At 41.2% G+C, this 22,516-nt stretch overlaps 2 protein-coding genes and 1 long non-coding RNA gene across 3 annotated transcripts; 1 reads left to right on the top strand and 2 right to left on the bottom strand.

Annotated features, from left to right (window-relative positions):
• Positions 1-338: 338 nt before the first annotated feature.
• Positions 339-15,131, bottom strand: kif3b (kinesin family member 3B). Its single transcript, XM_063883812.1, is given in 10 exon segments — positions 339-2,739; positions 4,227-4,432; positions 6,229-6,334; positions 6,578-6,694; positions 9,677-9,795; positions 10,107-10,229; positions 11,422-11,523; positions 12,188-12,214; positions 12,216-13,690; positions 14,829-15,131. Coding segments are annotated over 9 exon segments (2,277 nt in total). The 5' UTR covers positions 13,587-13,690; positions 14,829-15,131; the 3' UTR covers positions 339-2,633.
• LOC134864666 (uncharacterized) lies at positions 9,629-16,782 on the top strand. Its single transcript, XR_010165862.1, has 3 exons — positions 9,629-10,371; positions 13,535-15,870; positions 16,157-16,782. It is a non-coding gene; the product is annotated as an uncharacterized LOC134864666 (long non-coding RNA).
• Positions 15,204-22,516, bottom strand: pofut1 (protein O-fucosyltransferase 1). The gene is made up of 7 exons (XM_063883825.1): positions 22,362-22,516; positions 20,997-21,118; positions 20,121-20,303; positions 18,531-18,643; positions 18,044-18,236; positions 17,076-17,318; positions 15,204-16,319 (listed from the first exon to the last, which is right to left on the bottom strand). Exons 1-7 carry the CDS (start codon positions 22,498-22,500, stop codon positions 16,125-16,127), a joined length of 1,188 nt encoding a protein of 395 aa, XP_063739895.1. The 5' UTR covers positions 22,501-22,516; the 3' UTR covers positions 15,204-16,124.

The raw sequence follows: 22,516 nt of genomic DNA, 5'->3' as shown, positions 1-22,516 counted from the left end.
ATCAAATCAGTTGGAACTTGTCTCTGGAGTCAAACATCCCCTAACTTGATCTGTTTTGGTATGCTGGCAGTGTTCTGTTTTACAAGAAGAAAAGACTCGGCATTCTGTCAGTATTTGTGACACACAACCTGTTAGAATCTAGACGGTGTGACATACCTGGAATCAAAAACACATGTTCCTCTTTATAACTCTACAACAAAAGAGAAATATGTCTTTAAACTGTTAGGGTCCCTTTACGCAAACTAATCTTTCTACAGTGTCACATCTCAAATTTAATCTAGAAAACGTAAATAGGCTGAATCATTTCACGTGGTAAAAATGAGACAGCACATACAACATATGATTGAATTGTCTTTAATCATCAGAAGAAACTAAACAAGGTATAGACATGGCCGGCTCAGAGAGGAGCCTCGGCACCACGTCCTATAAAAACACCCAGCACAGAGAGTGTGTCACTCTCACAGAGTTTGGATCCAGTGATGCAGCTATGGGATGCAGGTTTCACATTCAGCTTACCTATGGATTCTTATGGATTATGAAAAGAAATTGCACAACCAAAGGGTTTTCCTCAAGCTGGCTAAAGTCATGCGGCAGGCATACTGCATTCATCGCTATGTCAGTTCCAACACTTAGACCTTATCTAATGATTATGTTTGTGAGGTTAAATGAGCAGTGAACATAAATGCAACCGTGACGAGTGTCCATCTGTTCTAAGCAGGCTGAGCCACTCTTTCACTCTCCATATGCAGAACTTTGAAATGTATACACAGAAAAACAAAGCCTGTACCTGGCTGAATACAAAAGAAGCCACATGTATGACACAAGAAATTAAATTTTAACATTAAATTACAAAGCTCAAAAAATAAAACAAATATCTATTTTAAAGAATAGAAAATTATATCTACATCTGTATATAAAACTGAAAGATTATAAGTTAGATTTGTATCAATATGGGAACCTATTTTTGCACTTTTTTGTCTACATCTGCAAAAGTGACAGAATCAACAAGTCTATGTTCATTATTACATATCTAAATACACAAGGTTTGCAGGCAGAGGTCAAACGGCAAGAAAGATTGTTTAGTTTAAATTTGTGTTTTTAGAACCAGGATGGGGTAGAGGGCTCTTAAAGAAATACTTTACCTGCGTAATCGTGATTATGTGGGTGAACTATTCCTTTTTTTTTTAAAAAAGGATTATTTGCCATATGACCCCGGCAAAGAAAGGTTGAAATGTGAGGTGGGTAGTGAGCCGCACAGCAGCAGCAGCAGCCTCAGAGTCTGGAGGTTAAACTGCTCATCAACCGCCTGCAGGCAAACACACAGAACGATTTGTGTATCATGAAGACATCCATAGTGTTTCGACCACAGTACTGTAAAAAGCATCTTTAGTGTTCTGCCAGAAGCCTCAGACCGATACAGAAGGTAAATGAGGTAAAAAAAAAAAACAGACAGAGGGAGGTTGGCCCCCTCTGTGGCCCTCTCCCACAATCGTGGAGAGGCTGTGTTTTAAAATGCTTTGTCTCTCTATAATGAGTGCACCCCAATGCTATGCTAACAACAATCTCCTGATGCTGGAATGAATGAGTAGATAAAAAAAACACACAGGCCGAGAAGAACAAAGTGTGCACCTGAAATACAAGGAGCAGGGATGAAGGATACACTTAAGGCACCGTGGAACCCTGATGAATTTGAGGCACACTCCGAGATAGGGATGGCCTTGATCTGCTCAGCCCAGGTCCTGAATCTCAGAAAGTGTCCGCAGAGGGAGTGTGGATGTCACCCCCCCACCCCATCTATCTCATGTGGCCCGAGAAGAACAGCATCTACTGACATCTAGTGACAGAGGTCCTGTCTGCAGTGTGCTTCACTCTCCGGCCTGTGCATTTACAATCGAGCAGGAACAGACCAACGTTTTAGGCAAACGGCTTATTTATGATTAGAGAGAGAAGGGCTAGCACTGAGCTCTAACCTTCTATTTAACAATTAACTAACATTTATTTCATCCAATAAACAGATATTTGATGCCTCTCGACTTTTCCCATCTACAAAACAGGCGTGTTGCCTCTGATGTTATCATTTATTGTCCCGTCTGACTGTAAATAAACCTTTTTCCCCATAAAATGTTGAAGTGTCCGTTTAAGACAGAACAACACATACTTAACTTTCCATTATCAGAGATTTGACAACAGAAACACAGCATACACCAAGTAAAGACACACACATACGTGGACAGACACACACAGCCATGTGTCTGTACCCCACAATGCTTTGCACCAATGTCCACACGTACAGTAAGAGGACTACAACACCCAACACACACCTGGGAAAGTAGGCAGAAGAACAGGTTCATCTCTCTGCAGAACATTGTGACTGATATAGAGGCATGGAGCCGTCTGTAGGGGAGGTTACAGCAGTTAGAGTGATGTGAGGCTTCATGCGTTGCTGCTGTTCCTCTCAGGAGGTGTGTGTGTGGGGGGGGGGGGGCAGCAGCTCATAGTGGTGTGGTTACAGTTAAAACCTACAAAGCAGCAATAGTCTCTAAAGTTTTTGGCAGCATCCCATATTCTGTCATTCTTTCTCCCAAAGTGGAACGGTGCACAGGAGAGGATGGCGGTGTGAGCGGTGGATGATGTCACTTGGGCACCAGACCACGGGATTGTGGGTAAAGCGGGGATCCTGGACTCGACTGGCTGAATGGAGAGGTGGGGGTGCTCGACTTCTTTGCAGTTCTAGGTCGACTGAGTGACAGAGCACAGCAGGGGTTAATCAAATTACTGTTATTACAGCTAAAGGTTATAAATATTACTCTCTGAATTAAATAAAAACACATCTAGATTCAAGATTCAAAGGTTTACAGTCCACATGTTTATAAATGACTACAATGAGCAGTATTTTATTCCACTGAACAGTCTTTAACTTTACATTCTGTCTCATCTAATTCCATTTTCATATACATTGTTTACTTATATCTGCATTCAGTGTTGAAAGAAGTACTCAGATCAGTAAAAGTACAAATACTATGGTCTTAAAATACTCCACTACAAGTAAAAGTCCTGATTTAAAAATTATACTTAAGTGTTAGTACAAAAAGTAAAAGTACTCATTCTACACAATAACTCATTTGAGAATAATATAAAGTATTATCAGCTAAATGTACTTTGGGTACTCAAAGTTAAAGTACTTGTTACGCAGTCCTTTGCACATTACTATAATATTGGACCAATAATTGAAATACTGAGTAGATTAGTACTACAGTACTGCATTATACAGATCAGCAAATACGTGTTTATATATGAAGCAAATAACGTATTCAAATAAATGTAGTGGAGTAAAATGTACGATATTTGCCTCTAAAATGTGGCATAAAATGGAAATACTCTAGCACAAATGTGTACAATATATATACACAGTACAAGTACAATACTTAAGTAAATGTGCCGGGTTACTCTCACCACTAACTGCATTTCAATTGTTTCGTTGTGTCTTCAGTATTTCTTTTATGTTCCACTTTTGGAGGAGCGTAGGACTAGGGTTGGGTATCTTTGGATTTGAATGATTCCGGTTCTTTGAGAGGGTAAAAACAAGTCCCATTCCAATTTCACCGGGAAAAGAATATATTGACGAAAACATATAGTCAAATCTGTATTCATATTTAAAAATCCCTTCATACTGTTTAATGTGGTTACTGTCATTAAATACAATTATATAGTGGTGCAATTTGAGATTTACATCCCCCCGGTATCCCCTGCACCCTGCCTGTGTGACACAGTAACAGAGTCCAACCACACACATGTGCTGCAGTACTCATGCTACAGCTTCCCAACTTCACTGTTTGTAAAGTAAAGAAATAGTAATATCTTTGAAAAAAATGTCATTCCTATTTCCCTGCTTCATACACAATACTTCCCTCTGCTCCTCCGAGTCTGTCTCTCAGTCCGACAGGGAGGCTGGTTTACTTCATAGAGGAAATGGCGATCAATATTTAAGACATAGGAGCTAAACGCTTTATAACCTTCATTACGTGTTAGAGAAAGAGCATATTTCCTTAGGAATCAATTATCAGAACCAAAATTCTGATTTCTAACCAATACCGTAGGAATCGAACCGGTTTTTGGTACCAACCTATCCTGGGACTGAAGATTTTTAGTGCCAGTGCAGATGAGCAGACGTTACAGCACTAAAATGAATTGATCTGGCGATGCTGTCAGCTGAAAGTGCTCCTTACCCAGACTTTGGTTTCTTAAGGCTGCCGCTGGTGGGGGGGGTTGATCCCAAGCTGCTGTGAAAGCCTGAGGCATCCACCTGGATCTCATCCTCGTCCCGTAGAGCACTCTCCAGAGCCGCCGCCACCTTGGGGGCGATAACGGGCTCCTGGTACTCCTTAGTGGTGCGAGCGGGCAGGTCCATGTCCAGCACCATGATGTTCTCAGCCTGGGAGCAAAGAGCAGGAACAGGTCAGTGCAGGGAGCAATGAAGAGGAACATCTGTTTCAAAGCAGCTGATGACAAGCAGATCTAAATGCCCGTATTGCATTTAAGTACTGGAAATGACACAGAACACAGAGTCTATGGTCTACCACTGCAGCAAAGTCACACAGAGCGGAGCACAGACGATATAACGTATTGAGGCAGAGCGAGGCCAGCAAGTCCCGTGTTCTTAAACTCAAGTTTGAATCACTGTTTCTGTAAATGGACCCTGAAGAGAGGAGGGGTACGTTCGTTTGCGTGAAGCGTCACAGGGTTAAGGAATAGTGGATAGGAGAATTCAAAGGACTTAGGAAAAGAGACTGCGGTGCTTTGAGAATCCAACTGCACTGACACAATCCCACGTGTTTATGATGTCAGTTCTCTGTCACCCTCACCCTCCGCCCACAAGTATTAAGCCCCGTAACTTTCATGAAACACATTTCTCCGTCACGATCGGTTGTTTCTGTGAACGGCCGAATGTTGTGTCATGGCAAATGTTGCAGCCGCAAGGCATTGTGGGACAGCATTTTCTCCTTTCCTTTCATAAAGGAAGGTCCAGTGTTTCCTAAGACAAAGGAGGCTATAAAGGAAGTTTCAGAGCTCCTTTCTTATCGTCTAGAGAATTCAAACAGCTCTCATCATGGCGGCCACTGAGGGACTTTGGGTCATTTTGTTCCGTTAGGAACCTTCCTAAGATAAACTGAGAATATGACCGCAACCCAGAGACAGCGGCTTCAGTTCGCCGTTAAAAAGGGCTGTCTGACTGTGAAGTAGAGTAGAGAAAATAATCTAAATTTAAAGTACAATTTCACTGATTACGTTTTTTCACATGTCGTTAACCAAACTGGGGGTGTACAGACCCCCAGTTTGATAATACGCTGCCTTTAGATAAGTGCCTCACACCACCCCCATACAAACAACCCAAACTATCCCTTTAATATGAGCTCTGTTGGGGAAATCTTAAGGCAAGGCAAGTTTATTTATACAGCACCTTTCAACAAACGGCAATTCAAAGTAATGAAATACAAAATAAAGGCATTTAGAAACAAATGCAGCAGAAACACATTATAAAATGGCATTTAAAAAGCAGGCATTAAAAAGCAAAGATAATAACATAAACATAACAGGTATAAAAAGCATGAATAGCAGCAAAAAGATACGTTTTCAGTCTGGATTTAAAAATAGTAAGAGTTATTAACCATACCTAGCGTACATTCTTCATTCCTGTGCATTCTATAATCCTTGTTGATTAATACGTTTTTACTTAATTGTTGTATTTAAATCACAATAGACACAACCAATCCACAAGGGCATTAATACAAGAGCTTAGTAGGTGCAACAAATCAGTGATTGCGTGTATCAGAACCTTCTCAAGACTTTTCTTTTTGCTGCTGCCTTTTTTAAAATTCTTAAAGTATTTATATCTTACACTGCAGTGTCACTTTTATTCTTCTATTTTAAACCTGTGTTATTCTACTTTAGCTTGTTTTCATCTGAATTCTCTTGGCTTTTATATGAGTGCTTTTAAGTGTCATTCAGAATAATGAGTCTGGTACAGCACTCTGAATCACCTTGTCCTGTATAAATAAACTTCCTTCTTATACCTACAATGTTGATTCTGCAAAGCATTATTGGCTTTGTGTATGGTGTCTTCAGTATGTCTAAGCTCAGTGAAGGAGGAGGAGAAGTGCAGAACCAAGGTGTCTGTGATTCACAAATAGATATGTTATGTGTAACAAGTGAGGAGGAGGAGCAGCTCACTTTGTATCTCATGTCCGGCCTCATCATCATGGACTTCCGAGCATGGTGACTGAGCGGCCTTCTGTAGCCCACTGCAGACAGAGGCCGGGTCATCATCTGATGGTCACTGAAGCACACACACACACACACACACACACACACACACACACACACACACACACACACACACACACACACACACACACACACACACACACACACACACACACACACACACACACACACACACACACACACACACACACACACACACACACACACACACACACACACACACACACACACACACACAGGATGAGACGCTGCATGGTAGGAAAGGTGAGTTTTGTCATGATTGTGTGTGACTTACTCCTCTAAACGTGTGATGGGCTTCGTTTTCCAGTACTCATCCTCCTCATCAAAGTAAGCCCTGTGGACTATTTTGTTCTTGTCCTCTAAGGGAATGAAGTTCTCGATGATCAGATGCCTGAAAGACGAACAGAGGAGCAATTAGACGCAGGTACACGGACAGGGAAAGAGTCAGGAGAAATAGAATATATCAAACAGCAGCTCAGGAACTGTATTATTTATTACTCTAAAGAAGGAAGGCTGTGGTGTGAAATAATAAACTTAATCCGTTTCACATTTACTAATCATTAGAATACATTGAAAAGGCGCAACAGAACTGAAGTCTTACTAGAAAACCTTTTCTGATTGGTTTTTCAATAGTAGATCGTTGCTAAGGATTATTGGACAATGTGAAATCATATTACTCTGCGGAAGGAAGTCTAGTCAATTGCAGCTGGGGCCAAAAAACACATATGTTTTCTTTCATCAGAAAACACCCTGAAATACTTTTTGAATATTAATTTGAACAATTGTAACGGGCAGGGATCTTTAGTCATGAAAGAAATAAAACAGCACAACAGAAAGAAAGAGGTTAAAAAGACAGAGAAATCATCAAAAGAAGACAGACAGGAAGTTAACCCTAAAAGGAACAGCAGAAGAAGACAGACAGGAAGTTCGCCCTAAAAGGAAGAGCAGAAGAAGACAGACAGGAAGTTAACCCTAAAAGGAACAGCAGAAGAAGACAGACAGGAAGTTCACCCTAAAAGGAACAGCAGAAGAAGACAGACAGGAAGTTAACCCTAAAAGGAACAGCAGAAGAAGACAGACAGGAAGTTAACCCGAAAAGGAACAGCAGAAGAAGACAGACAGGAAGTTAACCCTAAAAGGAACAGCAGAAGAAGACAGACAGGAAGTTAACCCGAAAATACGACGGAGTATTAGGGCCACATATGAAGAAAAAAAATATTTTTGCCGTGACGAGATTAAAGTCGACACGGCGACTTTAAAGTCGACACGGCGACTTTAAAGTCAACATGTCGACATTAAACTCGAAATGTCGAGAATAAAGTTGAAATATTATGTCGACTTTAATCTCGACGTGTCGAGGTTCGCTAAAACAGCGAGGATCTCTTTATTGTTAAATCCAATTCGGAAGTATAATTTGACCAAATGATCTACACAAGCCATTTCGGATTCAGTGCAGGACCTGTGGGAGCGGTTGCTATGTCTCCCAACTAATTTCAACTATATTCTCGACATTTCGAGTTTTATCTCGACACGTCGAGATTAAAGTCGACATAATATTTCAACTTTATTCTCGATATTTCGAGTTTAATGTCGACATGTTGACTTTAAAGTCGCCGTGTCGACTTTAATCTCGTCACGGCAAAAATATTTGTTTTCTTCATATGTGGCCCTAATACTCCGTCGTACGAAAAGGAACAGCAGAAGAAGACAGACAGGAAGTTAACCCTAAAAGGAACAGCAGAAGAAGACAGACAGGAAGTTAACCCGAAAAGGAACAGCAGAATTAGACAGACAGGAAGTTAACCCGAAAAGGAACAGCAGAAGAAGACAGACAGGAAGTTAACCCTAAACGGAACAGCAGAAGAAGACAGACAGGAAGTTAACCCTAAACGGAACATATCCGTTCCGGAATACGCCGCTACTTCCCATGATGCTAACTGAAGTATGTCGACGCAATTTACGCTGTTTTCTGGAATTTTAATAAACTAATGCTGTCTTTGGTTTGATTAGTTATAAAATATAAGAGTTAAATTGGTACATATTAAAATAAACACTTTCTCTCGTTTTGGTGAAGAATGTTTAAAATCTGGAGCTAATTTTGTCATGTATTAACAAAGAAAAGCTAGTCAAATGTTTGCATAGCCTAAATAAAGTCATTGTTAAAGTCATTCAAGTATGAAGAGTTCAATATATCAAGGTTTACTAAGTTTATTCAGCTTTGGAAGAAGTAATCATATCCTTTACTGAAGCAAAAGTACTCATTAACACATCTTTATAAAGATGCGATATGGTCATTTTCATCTTCATTCAGCAGAAGAAAACCGACAGGAATTAAACGCTAACAGTGTCTCAGGCTGGTTATTGGAACAGAAACTGAATAGAAAACCTCAATCAGAGCTGCCGTCATTTTAAGTTACGTGGCTGTCGCTGCAGTTCCAGCCGTTAGTTTGCAGTAGAATGGTATATTTTTTCTCAGTGCTGTAGTACGATTGCTGTAGTACGATCATTTTAAAATCAATGAAATCATGTTAAAATCTATACTTTGTGTCAAATGATGGATTTATTGAGTAAGTTGCTGTGTTATAAGCGGGATAATGTGCAGCGAGCCGGTCGTCATAGCGACAAGAATCCCTCCAGGATGATTCCTGCTCACCCTGTCCTTCTTTTCGCTACAATGACCAGCACATCATGACGTAATGCACAGAGATACTTTCTCTTCCCACTGCAAAAACAATCCTGCAAAGAGAGTCAGTGTTTAGTTCTGATGGCAACAAATTAGATGCTATGTTCCTCCAACCCAGCTGAAATTTAACCACAGGCGCGGTCAGAGCCCTTGCCATTTTTATACCACAAAATATGAATTTGACAGCTAGAGTCGCTTCATAGAGCATCTTTTTCAAAGTTAAAAGCTGATAATAGCGCTTTTGAATATGAAATAAGATCCCAGTTATTCATAACTGAGTAAATGTTAATGAATCTTTTCAAATTAATTCACCAGGATTTAAGAATAATAACTTAGCAAACAATATCTTGTGTAATGGCTCGTTTTTTGTCATGTTTTGTACAGTACTTGAGTGTATGCACTTAGTTACTCTGAAACACTGTCAGAGGATGAAAATGATACATATGCCAAAGACCATTACATTTTTTACGCCAGCGTTGTTAACAGAGACCTTTCTTTATACATCAGTGACGCAGTCATGCAGAGCTGTGTTGATGCTGAAGTGGACGTGGTGAAATCTCAGTTGGGTAAGAAAAACGTGTTTGGACATGTAGCAGTAAATGTTCCCTCCTCTGGTAGGGCAGAAGGTTTCATAATATATCTGAAATGTATCGGTGTCTTCAAGCCAGGCCGACGGTGTGCTATGCGTACTTGAGTTTGAGGTCTCGGGTGAGCTCGTTCTGAGTCTGTTCTAGCTCCTGCCGCTCGTTGATGTGTGCCTCCTGGATGTCGTGGATTTCTGCCTTCACGGCCTGCAGCTTGGCAAACAGCTGGAGGACAGAGAAGGAGACAGGTTCATTCACCATGATGGGAAACGTTTTTGTTTTTAATATTCAGCCTTGTTAAATACTTCAGCCTTAAAAATGTAATATCCAAACAAAGCCTATGGGGTATTCTCGCCTGATTTGAAATACCACCTGCCTTATACACTTGCAAAGTATTTATCAGCAGATACATAAAGCCTCACAAGTTTTGAGCACCAGGCTTTAAAACTTAATAGCCCTGCGGTACCATTACAATTTTCAACATATATTGATTGTTGACAGCTGAAAGAAGCAGGATCAAAGCTTGGAGCTGCTACCTTCTTCAGTTTCTTGGTTTTGATGTCGACCTCCTGCTGCAGCGAACTGTACGTCTCCTTCAGCTCCAGAGTCTCCTCGTCGCGACTCTCCATCTGCTGCTGCATCTCCCGCTCTCGCCGTTTCTGGGAACCAACAAACACACACACGTTCATCAGTTAGGCTTGGTAGTGTCAGGTAAATGTTCAGCATCAAGTGGAATGCCCTACAGGGAACACAATGCAAGACGGGGGTCTGATTATAAGGACTACAGACACACAATGGAAGGTAAATTGCTACTAACAAGCAAATGCTAAAGCTACATTAGCAAATAATAGCATATCTAGGCTTACTGACAAAGGACTTTCAATTGTAAAACAATAAGAGTGACTCTGGGCCTTATTTTCATGTGACATATGGGTTCACTTCCTTTGATTGTTCAGATTAAGCACAGGTCTGGGTTTGTCGGTTCTTAAATAGTAGATTACATTTGATATTCTACATTTGTTGTTAAGGCAAGATAAAAAATACATCTACATCCTGAACTCTGACCTGCTCTAAAAAATAATTGGTGCTATTTTAAAGTGCCGCTGGTTTTATCCTGCTTGTTTCCGTTAAAGCACCAGAGGAGGCTCACACCACTCTTGTCCATGAAGACAAGGGTGTGTTGTTTGAGATCCAAGAAATGTATCTGGGACAGAAAATAATGACACAAGTCTCGTAGTCTACCCCTGGCGCCCACAAAGCATCTAAAAGGATTTCATCTCATCCTGACCTCTTTCAAAACCATTGCTGTAACAGTTTGTGCTGAACCTTCTGGGCTGAAGGTCTGGTACACAAACTAAAAGAAGCTAAAGGTAGATTATAGATTTTTTGTTCTGTTTTTAGCTCATCTTATTCTATTCTACATATAGTGTACTTCTTACTAATTTACTTGCACATTGGTCCCTTTTATTTCTACTCTGTTTCTTTTGCACTCTTTTTATTGTTTTACGTCTTATAAATATATTTATGTTGCATTGTTGAAGGAGCCTGGGACCTACGTGTTTCATTTCCATAACTACACTGTAGCTTTTGTTCATATGACAAAAATGCATTTGAAAAAAACACGTTCTTAAATTTAATTTTAAAAAGTTAAAAATCCAGAGCCAGCTGAACTTGTCAGGCAATGTCCCCCATTCTGTCTCCCCCTTTCAACTCTCCAAAAAAGACATTCAAATGATACCTTTGTCAGTGGGCAGTGTTAGTGATACCTCAGGCCCCAGCATGGACTTTTTGTTTTGTTGTTATAAACAATCTGACTAAGAGCCTTAATCGTGTTACGGGGGTGCAGTGTACCTGCTCCGTGATTTCCTGCCTCTTCAGCTCCAGCATTTTCTGTTGCTCATTGGTGTGATCCACAATGTTCTTCCCCCCCACCAGGAGCTTACTCTCCATCGCCTGGGTTAAAAAGAAAAGAAAAAGCGGAAGAAATAAAATCACATTGAGGGGGAGAAGCATTCACACCTGACACATTTACCAGCTGGGGTGGCATGGACATCAAAAAAACAGTTATACCAGCAGGGCGTAATGAATTTATCCACTGGCTTGTGTGTGGCTGTAGAATCCAAAGAAAGAGAATCTGAGACTGGAGTGTATCAGTGGTGGAGGAAGTATTCAGGTGCTTTACTAAAGTAGAAGTACAATGCCAAATATTCCATTACAAGTAAAGGTCCTGCATTCAAAATCTTACATGAGTAAAAGTACCAAAGTATGATCAGCAAAATGTACTTAAAGCATAAAAAGTAATCATTGTGCAGAAAAATTGTCTTAAATATGTGACATTTCTAAATAATATTTTTGCATCAAGTAGCAATTTATAGTTGTAGAAAAAAAGTTCTGATTTCCACTAGGTTAATTTTGAGACATGCATTTTGTTAACAGTAGCTAAAGCTGTTTAATAAATGTAGATGAGTAGAAAGGTAAAGTACAAGTATCTCAAAATTGTACTTAAGTACAGTACTTGGGTGCTTCCCACCTCTGGAGTCTATGCTAAGCTTTTCCTCTCAAACCACGTCAATCAGTCACACTGGAGGTAGACAAACAGTTTGGACAATACGCTCACCTTCACTTTGGCTGAAAGCTTCTCTCCCGGCGTCCTTCTCCCTCTTCAAGTCCTCCATCTTCCTTTCTTTCTCTTTGAGCAGCCGGAGTTTCTCCTCAGCCACCAGACTGTGATCCTCCATGATGGCCTTTCTCTCGCTCTCCAACTTCTCCTGCTGCTCCCGCCAGTAATCCCCTTTATCCTCCCCTTCTTCCTCATCCTCCTCCGTTTCTCCTTCCTCCAGATCCTCACCGTCGCTCCCTTCCCCGCCCTTCCTCCTCCTCCTCCTCTTCTTTCCGGAGCGCTTTTCCAGCTGTTCCTTCAGCTTGGCGATCTCTTCCTGGAACTCCCTGAGCAGGGCATCTTTGGGGTCCTCATTGATACGTGGTTTATTTTTAATGTTCTTCGCCCTGTTGGAGTAGCGCAGCGTTGTCAGGGTCTCCTCCACGTTATAGGATGCGGGGCCGATGTTGGCCACCATGACTGTGCGGGCATTCCCCCCCAGAGAGTCCTGCAGCAGGCGTGTGAGTTTGGAATCTCTGTAAGGGATGTGGCTGCTCCTGCCGTCCACCAGAGATGATATGACGTTCCCCAGAGCAGACAGCGACAGGTTGATCTTCGTGGCTTCTTTGAGCCGCTCCCCCTGAGCACCAGTCTTGGTCTGTCTCTCACTTCCTGCTAGATCTACCAGGTTCAGTTTGCCAACTCTGATGTGGTTCTCCCCATCCACCCCCAGCTCACTGCACTCCACGGTGATGACGAAGATAGCATGAGAGCGGGAGCTGTGTTCATTCATGTTGGTGGCACCCACTGAACGATTCTGGTTGCCCACGTTCATGACATGTTCAATCTCTCGCACACTCTTGGTGACAAAAGCGGAAAGTTCTTTAACAAACACACCCGTGTCAGGCCTCTCCCTGAGCTCCAGGTGGCGGGTCTGGTCTTTGGAGAGCAGATCTTTGATCTCCTCCTGGTATATTTCTAGATAGGATGCCCTCACCAAGTACTGCTGATTCTGGGAGCGGGATATGTGAGTGAAGACGTGCTCGAATGAGTTAGGGATCACCCCTCTCCTCTCTGGATCATTTCTCACCCCCTCCATAGTGTATGTTTTCCCCGTGCCCGTCTGTCCATAGGCGAAAATGGTCCCGTTGAACCCAAGTAGAACCGAGTCCACCAGGGGCCTGAAGGTTTCATCATACAGATCTATTTGTTTAGAGTTCCAGTCGTATACTGAATCAAAAGTGAAGATTTTGGGGAGTTCATTGGCAGCAGCCTCCCTGGGGTTCCTGACAATTATTTGGCCCAGTTTCACGTCGACAGAGACGACCCTCTCAAACTTGGCTGCCTTTTCTTTTTCATTCATAGGGCGACAGCGGACCACCACCTTGACCGATTCCGCGCTCTTGCTCTTGGACATGTTGCAAAGCGGCTGCCAACCCTACACGGCCTGGCACTTGTAGGATCTGTCTTCCAAATGTACCTTCAGGTTCGGTTCACCAAAACAAGGTCCCACATCACAATCTGTTAGGGAAAACACATTCAATGCTTAAAACAGACCTGCAAGGAACCACTCATGGTGACTCACAACCTTAACGGTAAACGCATCACACACATTTTTACAGTCATGCTGGAAGAATCAATAAAGCTCAATGTCAAAGCTATTGATTGCTAATTTAGCTAGTTAGCTACCCTGACACATGTACTGCAGCTCAGTAATCATTGGTCTTGACAATTCCTTGTACCTGGAAACACAAGCGTAATTAAACCCTAATCATATTTTATCCAGATGTTACATCACACCCGTGAAATGATTATGTTAGAGTTTATATGGCCCACATTTAACACATTTTCACAATGTTACTCCAGGTGGGAGAAGTACTAAGATCTTGTACTTAAGTAAAAGCAGAAGTAGCAGAGCGTAGGAATACTATTGTTGATCATTAAAGTGTTCTCAGAGCTGGTAAAGGTGCAGCTAGTTTGAATGGCTTTGTATACTGCAGGGTAGCTGCTGGATTTACTCCAGGTGAACTAAAGTCTGATTTAAGGCTGATCATATTTACCAGCCTTAATCCAGATCTGTAAAGTAACTAACGGGATTAAATACATGTAGTGGAGTACAGCACTCACCTCTGAATTGTAGTGGAAGTACAGTCAACCTACTGAGTTACATGACACCACTGCTTAAGTGGCATATTAATACACCGGGGAGCCACTACCCCGGTTTAGCTGACTGATTAAATGTAGCCCGTTAACCGGTAGGTATAAACTTCCCTGTTAGCTCGACCTGTTTGGAATTCCAGGCTATAAAATGACAACACTGTGTCCGCTGTAGCAGGTTAATAACCCGTGGACTTAACATAGCTGCTCAAACTATGTTAGCAATAATATTTTTTAACGAAGCGTTCGGCAGAGCTAACCGCCGTTAGCTTATGCGAAATGCAGCCCATAACGAGACCACAAAACCGGCCTAGCAACGACAAACACTGGTAACCGAAGCCACAGGAGTGGTAGCATTACCTGGCTATCGCTAGCAGGAAGGGCATTAATCCATAAATTAAATCGCCATTCAACAATGAAAAAATCACATTGGACACATTACACCTTTGCCATACAAACACAGCGTTTTAGAGAACACACAAATATGTCGATAAAGACTTACCAGCGTCAGGCTAATCAGAACTCCCAGTCAGCCGTTAGCCGTTGCTCATCCCCACAGCGGTCCCGGTTACGCAGTTGCCAGATTCGAACACATATCCTGCTAAAAGGGTACGTGTGGTGAAATCACATTAACCCGTATTTAAAAAATGCCTCAGAAGTGAGCATGTGTTTAGTGTTAAGCACATAGTCACAAAAAACGTTAAACGTCTACTGTGAATAACAAGACGGCAAGCACAACACTAGCATTATGACGAATACAGATGCAGGGTTTCCTGGATTAACTGGCAACCAAGTCTCAGTATAGCTTAGTATATCAGCTGATTCCACTGTACTCACAGCTAAGCTTGCACTCACGGATGTAAACAGAGGCGGTTGGTTCTTTAAAAAAAAATAGCGTTCATCACTTTAATGGTGGACAACATTATATAAAACATTCGACTTAAAAATCATTGCATTCACTGCTTTCACACAGAGGAACACAATTAGCTTGCCACACATTCCACAACCACATTTAATCAATTTAACCTGTGCAAATCTACTCTTTTGTCCCTAATACAATTATTCACATTCAATGAATAGCAATACTGTTCAGTCAACATTCAGTACAGGCTTTCAAACTATTCATCAGTTTTTCGGTCCTGGTAAATTGAGATGTGGAAAAACGGTCTCCTTTTCCCTTCCTATAATTAGTATGTACAGGAGGATCAGTTACTGCACTCTCCTTGGAATGGAGGGCAGAGAGGAAAGGAAAGAGCAAGCAGTGAAAGACATGGAGGGGTGGAAAGACGGGGAAAGAGAAGAGGGAGGGAGAACATGATCACTGGCACTGTCATCTTTTCCAGGGTTCACTGAGGTCACCAGAGGTCCTGCAATCCTGTCTGGATTGCAAAGCATGGTGGCAGCACAGACTATGGCAGAAGCTAAAGGAAATGCTAGAGGAGCTGTTTGTTTTCCTGATCGAAAGGAAAACTAGCTTTGATGTAGTGAACACAAATTATGGAAGGCAAATCTTGGGAGGGTGCAAATACTGGATTTTCAGGCAGGTAATAGACACATATAGTTTCCTTGGTGGCAGCTGTGTCCATATCATAGCACATTTCACACACACACACACACACACTACTGACATGCTGCATCATACGTTATAAGCCCTCCCTCCTCCTCACTGATTCAAACCCATTTGACAACTGGAGCAGCCTTCCTGAAACATCATGTCACATTTAAATATTCTCTGCCTTCCACTTGCTCCCTCGCCTCCTCATTACAGTCCTCCATGAACACCATGTGACCTTTGTTCTCAGAGTTCTTCTTTTTGATTTGATTTCCCAGGCTTGTCCATGCCAAAAAAGGATGATGGGAGGCCATGGACGTCCCGCTCTCTCTTCACAAAGGCGGAAAAGGAGGAGACACAGTTGCCGATGAAGTGCTCGGCCCTGCCTAAGATGTACAGGTCCATTTGGGCTGAGTCTGGCTGAAGACTCACCACTTTCAGCTGGAAAAACAAAATGCAATACACAAATAAACGTTTTTAAATAACATATTCTCTAAGGATCTAAACAGACATATTTCTCAAAAGGTGGAGTCCCCCACCACTGTGCTGATCCAGTAAGTTCATCCTGGTTTCCCCACATCTTTCAAACCACTCCAGGGTCCTTAACCTCCTGATCAAAGTGTATTGAATGGCTCTGACCTTAGCAGACACACAACTACAAACACACACATATGAATGCTCTCAGCTTTTCTTTCTTTTTCATTATTTGATTTATGTACTTATCTTTTTATGTCTGTTTTTCTGGGGGGATTTTTCTTAATTTCTAATTGTCTTTATTGATTTTTTTTGGTATTATTTTCTATTACGTTGGCTCTGTAGATACAGCTAAATGAAAACTGAAAAACTGTTGACCCAAATGTGAACATGTCTGTATAATGAAACTGAAATAAAAAAGTTAAAATAAGTTTAAAATGCTTGGTGTCAAAACATTGTAATATTTCCATTTTAGACAAATGGCATAGTTTGCATGCAAATCTGGACTCTGACTTCAGCTCCTCTGGGTACTTCAGACTAGCCAGTCAAAAAGAAGCGTGTCCATTCCATTATTTTAATTTATCTTCATTTTATTCCATCCTAAAATGGAGCAACTGCCCCCTCCCAGGATAAATAAAGTATTCTGATTCGTATTACACATGCCAGAAGGGAAGCCAGATCTACTTATGACCCATGTGCATGCATCACAGAGGTTTTACACACCTTGCCCTTGAAGAGCTTTTCAATGTCCCTGCTGTGGGACTCTGAGTCGGTGGCGATGTAGACGGAGCGGGCGGAGGTGTTCTTCACCCACAGCTTGACGGCCCTGCGGATCTCTGCCAGGTCAGGCAGGCACATGTTCATGGTGAGAGGCAGCGCTGTCTTGCGGCTGTAGCCCACACACTGAGGAGAGGCCATGAAGTGAGGCCCTGCTTCACCGTCCTTCAGCATCTTGCAGGCGTTTTGCTGTGTGAGCGGGAAAGAACCAAAGGATTAAGATGTGACTAAAGGTGAATGTAAAAAAAAACTGTCTAGGAGTTGTTGTCCACTACTTTTTCTTGGCGCATGCACTGTCTTTCAATCACAAATAGAAAACACCAAGATCTGGATTGATCCGCAACAGAACATAGTCCTCTACAAATGATCCAGTTCTTCCTGAATGCGGAACATTAGAACAATCTACAATAATGAGAAGATGGATGGAGAACAATCTACATGTCAATCAGCCAGCTGTTTCAGGCAATTCATTAACCATGAGCAAATCTATCATTTTGTGTGAGTTTTTATTTTGTTTTATTACGTTTACAGTAGGAACCAATGAGCTTGAGTTGAGACCAACAGTAGGGAAGGTATATCAAGTACCGAGTACGTTAAGATTTTTCATAACATTTGTTTATAATAACAAAAATAACCATATATGGTTGTTTACATGATCAATACAATTCAAGGAGGACAAGTGTTTTTGTGAAAAGTTAAATATTTGATATAGGTACATTTCCCGATAAAATAAGGCATGTTTATCTTAATGAATATGATTTTGCAAAACATCTCTAGGGATTTGTAGAAATCAAATGATGTTGTATTTGTTGCTGATTTAATTTCTGAAAACAGAGGAGAGATCACATGTGTTTGTGAACAACCTTATACTGTATGTCCTAACCCCAGCTTAAGAGTCGTGGTAAACATCTCACCCAGTCGCTGCCAATCCTCAGGTGAATGCTGACGTAGGGCCGGGTCAGCAGGGCAGCGATGTGCTTCTCTCCCTCCTCCACCATGCGGTCCGACCACACCACATAGCGCTGCAGGCCCACATGCTCCTCGGTCACCGGGAACTGAGCAGGAGCCCCCGGCAGGGCCAGGACAGGGTGCTCAGATGGGGGGAACCTATAAACACAGCAGAAGCATGAAGAGAAGATGCATTTTTGGGGCATGCAGTCTGGTGGCTTTGAAGAGAGCTGGGGCTATAGCTCCTTGTAAGAAAGGGCTGTCTCACTGTGAGGTGAAGTGTTGAATATTTTCTATTTGTATTCATTTTTTATATTAGACAATTTACTTTAACTTCTTAAGCTTATATAAAAAAATTCAATGTTTTACTATCTTTTATTTTATTGTATTCAAAAATGGAGAAAATGAAACTGCTGTCTCTGTGACAATCCTAAACAGGTCTACAGTACTCACTTCTTACTCCACTGAGGATGGTGGAGGGCACTGAAGGAAATACCACCGAACAAGACAGACTTGTCAAACTCCACACCCACATTGTCCCAGAATGGACCAAACGGGTTCCCATCCTGAAAAGGGATCAGAACCGTTGGCCCACATCAGAGCAAAGACAGTAACAGCAGCAACATTGTTCTGAGTGTGTTCCCAGGAGCCACCAGGGGGCAGCCTTTCCCCGTCACATCAACACTGATAAGCTCAGGCTCTGGAGCATCTTCTTCCTATGAAGCTCATTTCATTCATTCTTTTATTTAACTGGGAAATACAATTGGGGGGGGGGGGGGGGGGGGGGGGGGGATTTGTATTTCTTATTTTAAATTTGTGTTTCATATCCCTTTGTGAATCTGTACTGTTTTTCCTATTTGTTGCTGCTTAAACACTCAAATTTCCCCACGGGGATTAATAAAGGTACGTCTTATCTTATCTTATCTTAACACACACAGTACCTGCAATGGTATCTTATACTGCCATGCTTACTTTGCCAGTTTCTTTACTATTTCAAATCTTTCAGGAAATAGACATGATACACGAGTGGACAATTTCAAAGCAGCAACCAATATACAGGTGCATTTCAATACATTTAAATATCCTGGAAAAGTTAGTTAATTTCTGTATTTCTATTTAAAAAGTGAAACTCATATATTATAAAAATGTATTATACCCAAAGTGAATTATTTACAGCGTTTACTTGTTTCAATCTTTATCATTGCGGTTTACAGCTAATGAAAACCCCAAAATTCAGTATCTCAGAAAAATGTGAAAATTACTGAAGAAGAAAAGAGGAAAACACAAGATGAAAAACCAGATTTTTAATACAGAAATGTCGGCTTTCTGAAAAGTATGATCATGTATCTACTCTCAGGACTTTGGACATCGGCCTGTGGCTCTGCTGAGGGGCTCTTCCTCCAGACTCTGGGACCTTGATTTCCAAATGAAATGCAAAATGTACTTTCATCTGAAAAGAGGACTTTGGACCACTGAGCAATAGACCTGTTCTTTTTATCCTTAGCCCAGGTAAGACGGCTTCTGGTTCAAGAGTGGCTTGACGCGAGGAATGTGACACTGGTAGCCCATGTCCAGGATACGATAATGCACTTCCTTCTTATGACCAACTTTATAGAGATTTAATTTTCAAGCAGGACCTGGCACATGCCCATACGGCCAAAAGTACCAACACATGGTTGGATGAGCATGGAATTACTGGGCTTCATTGGCAAAGTAGCCTGACCTGAACCCCATAGAGAATCTGTGGGGTATTATCAAGAGGAAGACGAGAGACACGAGACCCAACCATGCAGACGAGCTGAAGGCTGCTACCGAAGCAGTTTTTTCAATGGTCTTATGTTATATTCACATTTTGGTTTTTCATCAGATGTACGCCGTAATCATAAAGATTGAAACAAATAAAGGCTGGAAATAATTCACTTTGTGTGAAATGAATCTATATGATATGTGAGTTACTTTTTCCACAATATTCTAATTTATTGAGATGCACTTGTAATCCGATAAATATACTTCTTCAAAACATCACACACTGACTCGTCTCACCTTCATGGGGCAGGACTTCTTGTCTGCACTCCTCTGGGCAGCAGTCTCAAAGCAGTAGGCTTTCCTCTGTCCGGAGGGCCAGTGTTTGGGCGCCAGCTTCTCCATGAAGTCCTCCAGACTGACCACGCGGTGGTAGGCAGACAAGGCCTCCAGCTGGAAGAACTCACTGTAAGGAACATGGACCTGGATACAACAGAAGGGAATGAAGCAGCAGAGTAATTCAGGTATAAATACTAAGGCGGTCATATTCAAATATTTTGATATTGTCAAAATGGTAAGACCTGAGGGAGCAGTCACAGTTCGATTTGGCAATAATTGACGAAAAATGTCAAGTTTTGTATATAAATAAGACAGCAATACATTTAAATGCATCAACATTGGTGACACGTAACACGGAGTCCAGTAAGGGTTCCCATCCCTTTATCTATTGTCAATGTACAGTTCATTAAGTGTGCTACACCCAGTGCTGCCCCTGGCCAAATTGGGGCCCTACGCAAAACGTTGTCATTTGGCCACCCCCCCCCCCGGTTTGTACACACAACTACAAATTTAAAAGTAAACACTCAGGTAGGTAAGTAAGTAGCAGCAGCAGTACTCATGAAATAAGTCAAGTGTAGCATGTAGAATGTAGTGTAGTAGCAGCTAGATAAAAATAGTAAACTAAGATAGAGTTACATATGGATTCTAAATCAGAAATCGTAGTGGATCCTCTCTGTGCTCTCATTTATGTATTCTTATTCATATTTAATTATTATACATATATTGTAAGTGAGGCATCTGATTATTATGAATTGGCTGCTTAAACACTCTTATTTCCCTTTGGAAGTTTTCTCTCTGCATGATACTACATGCAGTGTGTGCTGCTCCTGTACTCACATTGGTGTATGGGGGGGTGTGGTGGCGGTACACTATCCAGGGAGGGACTGCCAGGGTCCGGTTCAACATCTTGGCAAAGGCCAGAGATCCTAGGAAGTGATCTGCCTGGTTTCCAAAGCGACCTAAACAATAACAGTGGGCACTTGATGCTCTCAGTGTCAACAGTGAATGTTATACCTCTCCTCATGACAAGAAAGTGGACACCTGACTGACCGGAGGGGGTGCTGTGTACTCCTGATGAGTGGCATGCTGACAGCTGTAGTTATTATTACACACTGCAGTCCTAAACTCAGTACGCTTCTCCCAAAAATGTGTGATTTACCACATTGTTCTCAAAAAGACATGATTTATGGCCTCACTTTAGGCAACCCTGAAGATAAGTTTTTAGTCAATAATATTGTTAATCTATGTACATTTTAAATGTATAAATCCACATTTATAAAAGCAAACCCTACACTGTATGTATTTCACAATGAGTTTCTTTCTTCATTAAAGCCCTTTAATGATAAGAAACAAAAATGCAATTAAACTGTTAAGCACAATTGAAAAATTGGATTTATATCAAACCTTACATTTATTTGTTATTCTTGTCTTCTGTAAGCACCGGTCCCTCAAAGTTTTTCTATTTGAAGGCTCTGAAAGCCATGTTGTTTGTACATCCCTTTTTCTAATAAAGATCAAATATAACGAATAAAATAAATCCACTCAGTTAGCTGCTAACTTTTTTTACACCAAACATAACATTGACAGTTAAATATAAGCTCCTTTTGTTATTCGGATATTGAAATATTAGAAACATCTTTTCTTTTCTTAGGATGCTTTCCAGTATTGGTTAACTTAACATATGATAATATAAAATGTGGCCTTTAAATTGAAAAAAAAAAAAAATACTGAATTTGGAATCAATTATTTGATTATTTTTACACAAATGTTGCTTTCTTAAAATGTTCCAGTATGTATTGCTTTTGTTAATGACATAAAATCATACAAAACATTAATCAATTTGTGCAATAGTTGAAAAAGCGCAACAATTTAAACATTTCTAAACACCTTCAGTCAGCACTTTTTTGTTTTGTTTGTGTTTTCTTTTCTGTTTTGTGCTCATAGCTGCTAACTAGCTAACTGTTGCATCTCCTCTGACGGTAAGTGTTTAAATATTATCGACATTTTATTAAAACGAAGTCCTCCTGACTGAGCTCCTAGCAGAGTTAACACAGGTCGGGCGACATATTTATGCAACATGTTCCTCCATAAAAACTCCGCTGTAAACTTCTGAACGCCTGAAGTTGGGGCTTCAATAGCGCTACTGTTTCCATGCAACATGATGTTAAAATATAAAAGTCTCAGCTAGAAAGAATGAGTTACCCATGCACGGGCAGTACAACACGTAGCCATTCTCATCCCAATTCAATTCTTCGGCAAAAGTCCGACACGTTTGGAGAAGAAGTGCTAAAAGTATAAACGTTAGTGTTAGAGAATGGTAAATCTGCTGAGTGACCGCCATTATTGTGCATGACTTA

The sequence above is a fragment of the Eleginops maclovinus genome, chromosome 1, assembly GCF_036324505.1.
Source record: "Eleginops maclovinus isolate JMC-PN-2008 ecotype Puerto Natales chromosome 1, JC_Emac_rtc_rv5, whole genome shotgun sequence".
Taxonomy (NCBI): domain Eukaryota; kingdom Metazoa; phylum Chordata; class Actinopteri; order Perciformes; family Eleginopidae; genus Eleginops; species Eleginops maclovinus.
Note: the sequence above shows the minus strand (reverse complement) of the source record. Positions and strands in the feature narration are given on the sequence as shown.